The sequence below is a fragment of the Protobothrops mucrosquamatus genome, unplaced genomic scaffold (genome assembly GCF_001527695.2).
Source record: "Protobothrops mucrosquamatus isolate PMUCROS unplaced genomic scaffold, P.Mucros_1.0 scaffold548, whole genome shotgun sequence".
Classification (NCBI taxonomy): domain Eukaryota; kingdom Metazoa; phylum Chordata; class Lepidosauria; order Squamata; family Viperidae; genus Protobothrops; species Protobothrops mucrosquamatus.
In genome coordinates this window covers 708,273-715,856 of record NW_015386852.1, presented here as the reverse complement: position 1 = coordinate 715,856, position 7,584 = coordinate 708,273, and the positions used below count along the sequence as shown (strand labels likewise).

General features: G+C 39.8%; 1 protein-coding gene across 2 annotated transcripts in view; it reads left to right on the top strand.

The window, feature by feature from the left end:
- The first annotated feature begins 1,502 nt into the window (after nucleotides 1-1,502).
- The window catches only part of C1QTNF3 (C1q and TNF related 3), a 13,913-nt gene continuing 7,831 nt past the window's right edge, over nucleotides 1,503-7,584 (top strand). Inside the window, exons 1-2 of one of the 2 annotated variants that reach the window (XM_015817027.1) lie at nucleotides 1,503-1,614; nucleotides 4,470-4,578. In XM_015817027.1, the coding sequence (XP_015672513.1) occupies nucleotides 1,516-1,614; nucleotides 4,470-4,578 (208 nt within the window). In that variant the 5' untranslated portion in view covers nucleotides 1,503-1,515. Of the gene's footprint in view, nucleotides 1,831-4,469; nucleotides 4,579-7,584 lie in introns of both variants that reach the window. The other variant, XM_015817026.1, reaches the window with a different exon arrangement.

The window sequence follows — 7,584 nt, the reverse complement described above, 5'->3', positions numbered from 1 at the left end:
CGCTTGGAGAAGTCTATTCTTAAAAGATCTGTGGCTGCATGTTTGTCTTTTGCTCTATTTTATGCATGCATGTATGCATATAAATATAAATGTGGGCCTTTGATAGATTTGGAACAGAAGGTAGTGATTTTCTTAGTTGCTGAGCTTCAAGACAGATGATGTCCTAAAATAGAAGGGTGTAGATCATCGGTAGAATAGAAGACTGTAGAAATTCAGTGAAATTGCTCTGTTATGATAAATTTCTTAAAGTGGAAATATTTAGAATGTCGTCTCTTGTATTTTTAGTGTCATAGATGTTCATTTGTGGATAAAAGTTACAATTCAGAAGACCAGGATAATTTTATAGGGCAATATTATTTAAAAGATTCAACCATGCTTCTTAAGTTCATGGTGATTTATCTTTACATGGCAGGGAAATTGAATTTGGTTTGTCAATTGCCAGGGGGAGGGCCTTCTCGGTGGGAGCTCCCACCCTCTGGAACGAACTACCCCCAGAGATCCGGGTGATTCCGGATCTCCCCTCCTTCCGCCGCGCCCTAAAGACATGGCTTTTCCAACAAGCGGGTCTGGCCTAGGGAATTTTAGCGGGGTTTTTTAGGGGATTTTTAAGGATAATTTTAATGATCGGCCTGTTTAAATATTTCTTTTTAATTCGGCTTTTAATTATTGTATTTGTATTGTAGTTTTTATGAGGCTGTTAGCCGCCCTGAGTCCCATGAGGAGAAGGGCGGGGTATAAATTAAATAAATAAATAAATAAATAAATAAATAAATAAATTAGGAAAACATTAGAAATTAGAAGGACGTATGTGAAACCAAGATGGTTGGTTGGGAAAATTAAGTTTTATACTGAGAACTGGAGTTCAGTAAATGCCTAAATCTAACTGTTTTTAGATAGTTTTCTCAATATTTTCTGGTCATTTAAATACAGTAAGAAATCCAGCTGATAAATAAAATTCTCTCCCTCACCCATTCCTTTGTTTCTTAAGTGGCAAATCAAATACACTTGGTTTGCTTGTAGCTAGCAAATAAATGCAGCACTGTTTCTAAACTCCAGATTTTTTTTTAATAGTCTGAGTGGCTAACCTCTCTATATCTAATCAAGAAGCCTAAAACAGTTGCTATATGGGCTTCATTTTATCATGCTAAAACAAACAAAAAAAGCCTCCCCCATTTAAAAAGAAGGATTAACATTTGTCAGTGCTTCTCAACAGGAACCACAGCTGTCCATTAAATGTGGTGGACATTTCCAGCATGCAAATCAATTTGTCTGGTACTGGGGGATGTGGTGAATAATGACTGGGTTGTTTCAGAAAGCATGACTGATTTGGGATGAAGATTCCTGCCTCTCTGACATTTTCATAGGGTAATTTATTACACGCAGCATATAAAGTGATGGTCACCAAGTCTTGCTGGCAGACTCAGTAGAAGGAACGTTCTCCAAGACTCCATCACACCAACAGCAGAGTTGTTGTTTTTTTTTTTAGCAGAAGGCCCTCACTCTAAGGACCTAGCAATGTTGAGTCATATAGTACTAAAGGACATCCTCAACTGGAGTCTCCTGCTTTTGCTTCTGTTTCTTCATTTTTGCCTGGGCGAAGAAGAAAACATGGAGGTGAGCAGAAGAGATAATAATCCAGTGGCCAAAGTTTTGGAGAGCCACCACCAGACTGGTCATAAAGGTTCCAGCAGCAGGGAAAACTTGAGACAGCGGAGCCAACTATATAAGTGGACGGTTGAGGCAGTTGATGGTACTAGTCCTTCTACTGACCAAAATGCCTTGAAACCAGAAGTAGATGATGTAGCACAGACTACCTCAGACAGAGTCCAGGTACTCTGAATTAATATTCTAAGATGCTGTTCAGAAAGTATGTGAGCTTTTTGTTATATGCCAACATTAGTACTACCTTTCTCAAGAGCAATGGGTTCCTAATGATAGGGTGACCATGCTATGCACGGACGTCTTTCAGGATAGGGCTTTTCTTTTCTATGAACTTAATTTTCCATACAAATGTTTTTCCCCCCTTTATGACATCAACTATCTTTAATCTACCAATAATTCAACGTTATGCATGTTTATTTAGATGTAAGTCCCAATGTATGGATTTACATCTTAATGGGGCGATCCAGTCAATGTTAAGCATTTCAGATCATAGTAAAAATTATGGGACTTGGTTAACTTTCTACAGATTATGCCATACTGATACATTAGAAATGTTACGAGAAAAATACCTTGTATTGGAGCAAATTTTGTTCAAGATGCACAGGATGCATCAAACAGGCTGTCAGACATGAAGGAAGGACTGCATACTTCAGCGGCATAAGGAAAAACTCTCAGTATTTTTCAATGCATCTTCTATGTAAATTTGTGTAAGGTTGTAATTTGCACATTTACTGGAGACAGTTCTTAATTGAAAGTGGAATTTATGTAGAGGATATTGTTCATAAGAGTGGCAAAGGAGAACACTTATTTTTGGAGAATATGCTTTATAATTGAAAGTAGAGAATATGCTTTATAATTAAAGTGCTTAAGTATACTGCCCTATACTCCTTTCTCAGCTCAATCGATGTTAGACACCAGAATTACTGTGCTTATTGATGTTGTTATTATTATATTTTTAAAAACCACTTAATTAAAAACAGCTTTACTGTATGGAATTTACTTGAAATAGAAGTAAGTAGTTCAGGCTGTTCTTTAGATGAACAAAACTATTTTATAGAAGAATTTTCAGATAGCGGGTATTAGAGATGGGTCAATGAGTATAATCAATGCATATACATTAATTTAGATATGAATAAAGAGACAAGCAAAGTGCTTTTTTTTGTATTGATTTTGAATTGTATCCATGTTTAAACTAATGCTTTTCTTGGCAGAAAAGGGGTTTCCAATTGAAATGTCATTGCATTTGTGGTGGTCAATGTTCAGTTCCTACTGTAGTGCTTGAAGCTCAGTTATTAATACTGTAGTCAAGCAGTGGCAAGCTCCAACTTTAGATGTACATTGGGGCCACTGTCTTGACTTTGTGGACCATACCCTATAGATACTCTGTGAGGTGGCCTAACTGTGAAAGCAATCATGCCAGGCCTGATCTTTAACTAGGGCTACCATATCTGGGCTGCAAAAAGACAGATGACCACATGCACCCTCTTTGCTGCCATTTAGAGATTGTCTATATTTTTGCAGCCCAAACATGGTAGCTCTATATTGTGGATAGTTGGAGAATGGATTTTGCTTGGAAATTTAGTCAACTGTCCCCTGGAATTTCTTCCCAAGAAGGAATAGGTTACAGTCAATTGCATGTGTGTACTGTTCTCTGAAGCATTCTGCTCTTGGCTGGAGCTGTTTATTACTGAGTGCCTTTATTAAAATGGGACCACAGATTTAATATGTTATTTGTTTGATCCAATCTTTGCCATGCCTCATTTTTCGGGTGCAAGGCACAGGCATTTCTCTCTATAAGTGATTAAGAGACACCTGATTTGCTATTGATGGCCCTGAAAGAAAGGCTTTTATTTATCACGAGATAACAAGCTTACAGAAAAATGAGGCCCTACAGAGGTGGAATGGTCTCTTTATGAGGCAATGAAGGAATGGGGTCTGTTGCTGCAGATAATCTGTTACGGGTAGTCCTTGACTTACAACCATTTGGTTTAGTAACCATTCAAAGTTACAAAAGTGCTGAAAAAAAGTGACTTACATACGTTTCCTTGAACTTACGACCATTACAGCATCCCTGTAGACACATGATCAAAATTTGGCAGCCACCAAGGATTTATGATGATTGCAAAGTCCCAGGATCATGTGATCACCATTTACAACCTTCCCAGTTGATTTCTGACAAGCAAAGTCAATGGGGGAAGTAGGATTCACTTAATGATCACATGCTTCGCTTAACAACTGCAGTGATTTGCTTAATGTCCATGGCAAAAAAAGGTTGCAAAATCAAGCAAAATGAGTCTCTTCACAACCACCTGGCTTAGCAATGAAAATTCTGGTCCCAACTGTAGTTGTAAGTCGAGGACTAACTATATCAGTGGTGGCAAACCTATGGCACGCATGCCAGAGGCGGCACTCAGAGCCCTCTCTGTGGGCACACGCACCGCCACCATTAGCAGCTCATGCAGGTCCATTAGGCGACCGCCACCGCCCGGAGCAGCAGCCCTGGCCAGCACAAAGCATGCAAAATAGCCGGCTAGCAAGCTCGTAGAGGTGTTAGAGCATCGAGGTGCCACACCTACCTGGCCACACCCACTCAGTCTGCCGTGACAACTGCAGCCATACCCACCCTGTGGGCCACGGCCCCATGCCCCCCCCTGAGGGCACCACAATGCTGATGGGGCTCTGGCACTTTGGGTTTTGGGTTGCGGTTTGGGCACTCGGTCTCTAAAAGGTTCGCCATCACTGACCTATATTGATATAAGTCATAATTGTGATATCCTATAAATTGTTTTTGAACGATGTGTTTACAGACAACACAGAGTGGACCTCAAAGCCCACCAGAATGTGGTTGCCGGGGGGATTTTGGATTTCGAGGTTATCAAGGCCCACCTGGACTTCCAGGACCTGCTGGAATCCCAGGTAAATAATTAGAAAACAATTGTACAATGATGAACACTTGAAGGGGTTGCTTGGTTTCTGTGGCAGTTTGCATAGCAGAAAAGATGTATTGAGCTTCTTGCTGCATCAAGTCTCAGTGTTCTTGGGCTAGTACTCTAAATGGTGCACCACCTGGAACATCTGGAATACTGTAGTGGCATTCCTTATCCTGCTCCTTTCCTACTGTATTCTCTTGGCTTATTCCTTCAGTCTCTTAAATCAAATGCATAATAGCAGAATTCTAGACTCAGAAGCAGCCATTTAGGCCAGTACTTCTCAACCTCAAACAACTTAAAGATGTGTAGACTTCAACCCCCAGAATTCCCCTGCCAGCATGCCGGCTGGAGAATTCTGGGTGTTGAAGTCCACACATCTTAAAGTTGCTGAGGTTGAGAAGCACTGAAACACTGATTTAGACCATTGATTTTTCCCATAGATGGCTGTTCAGATTCTGCCCAAAGACATATAGTAAAAGATAGACCTTCCCCTCGGTTTGGAGTCTGCTAGCTAGGCAGTCTCCCTGTGTACCTTGCCACCAGCTGAGCTTCCTGGTCCCGTCAACATTTGGTCTTTTAAAAATTAAATTTTAAAACATTGTGAAACTGATGTGCTTCAGTGCAAAATACCAAATAATGGTTGACTCTGTCATTTTGCCCACCAGTACCCGAAAGGATGTGGGAGATAGTGGTGGCAACAACCATGCTGGTAAAATACTGCCTTGTAATTGCTTAAAACGTCCATGTCAGTAAACAGCGAACTCCCCATCATTTTGCAACTTTCCCATCATTTTGTAAACTCCCCATCATTTTGGAAGAGTGCCCACAGTTTGTTCTCAGAACTCCAAAGGGCCTACCATCCACCTAAAGGTTTAGGGATCCATGTTGTAATTTAACACCAATAACATGGTGGGAAAGGGATCAGAATGTTCTCCTAAGCAATATTTTAATGCTAATATAGGTAGTTATGACAGCTTTGCTTTTGCAATACCCTGTTTGTGTAAAAACCGGGTGCGCACTCAAAGTTGCAAAGAAGTCTTTGGATTGTGCCAGTTTTTTCTCCTACACTTTTTTTTAAATTTGATTAATGACAGCAGCAGCAGTTTTCATTCTTGCCATGCAGATTTTTTTTAGTTCATTGTAGCCCTTTTAATAATTCTTTTATTACTGAGCTGAATAAAATGTTTTTATAAGGAGCTTTGGAGGGCAATAGGTTCAAATAACGTGGCTATTTTGATATGTAACCATAGTGAAGACAATTGATTATATAGCTAAACTGCAAGCCTTAACCAAAATGCAATGTTAGATTTCATTGATATCAACAGCAATGCCCATAAATTCTATGAATTTCTTGTTTCATATCACGTATCTATAAACGACTGAAGGCATGAGGAAAAAATGTAATGTAGTAAAATGATGTAATGTATTAAGTTAAAAAACATGAAAATGTTCTTCAGAAGATACTGATATAATTCATCAAGTAATTAATTAGGTACTTTAATGAGAGGCAAATGAAGAAAATAATTCTATCAGTATGGTTCAACTTTAAATATGTTGCAACATACTTACTTAAGTTACGACAGCACTGAAAAAAGTTACTTATGATTGCTCCTCATACTTATGACTGTCGCAGCATTCCCACAGTCACTGGGCACTAGATAATCAGCAAGCATTTTTAATAGTTGGAGTATCCCAGATTTGTCTGTTTGCCATTTGTGACCTTCGGGTGTGAAAAATGGGGACCGCAATTAAATTCCAGTTATGATGATTTTTTGCTCATGCCTATACACAAGAATTGGTCAACTAACGGTCAGCACTAAATTGGTGCTAGATAAGAGCCAGCAGAATTCAAGAGGGGCTGGACTTAGATTGTTTGTGGGAACCTAATGATTCTAGGCTGATTACTTGCTTGACTCTGCCCCAAGGCTCTGCCTGCTCCTTTCCTACCTCTTCTCAGCTGGCTTACAATAGGCAAAGTCAATGGGGGAAGCTGAATTCACTTAATGACCATGTGATTCACTTAAAACTGCAGTGATTCATTTGACAATCATGGCAAAAAAGGGCATTGGGCGCAATTCACTTAACTATTGCCTTGCTTAGCAATGAAATTCTGATCCCAGTTGTGCTTGTAAGTCGAGGACTGCCTATACCGTGTGCATAAGTGTGAGCATTTTTTTTGTAGACTATGTTCTAGTTGGGTAATGAGAAGACAGTAGCTCATGCTTCTGAATGGTGCTGTAGAGGTTTAGCAATTCCACGCTCAGAGATTTTGTAACAATCCCAAACAGTGGGGAAAGGAGCATGGACCATAACCCTTGCTCTGGATCAAGTCTCGGAATGCATCTACCTCTGGAGAACAATTTTCATTTCTTCCCTTCTATCCCGCAGCTGGTGTTACCATGATGTCTTGTCAATATTTTCCTGGCACCAGAACCCTCCAAAGGGCTGAGTTCCTTAACTGCCAACTGCCTATTTTTAGACCTGATTTGAATGCTTTTATACCTTCTGTGTTGATGCCCTGGGAAATCATCAGTTAGTTAGCACTTGATTGTAACCTGTTACCATAGTCTTCGACTTATGACCAGAATTGAGCCCAAAATTTCTGTTGCTAAAGAGGACAGTTGTTAAGTGAGTTTTGCCCCATTTTATGACCTTTCTTGTCACAGTTGCTAAGTGAATCAGTGCAGTTGTTAAGTTAGCGACATGGCTGTTAAGTGAATCTGGCTTCCCCATTGACGTTGCTTGTCAGAAGGAAGCAAAAGATGATCACATGACTCTGGGACACTGCAACCGTCATAAGTGGGAGTCAGTTGCCAAATCTCTGAATTTCAATCACAGGACAATGAGAATGCTGCAATGGTCGTAAGTGTGAAAAACAGTTATAAGTCACTTTTTTCAGGGTCATTGTAACTTCAAACGGTCACTAAATGAATGAGTGTGAGGACTATCTATATAAGATTTTGTCCTGAAAATGTACAAAAAAAAATCCTAG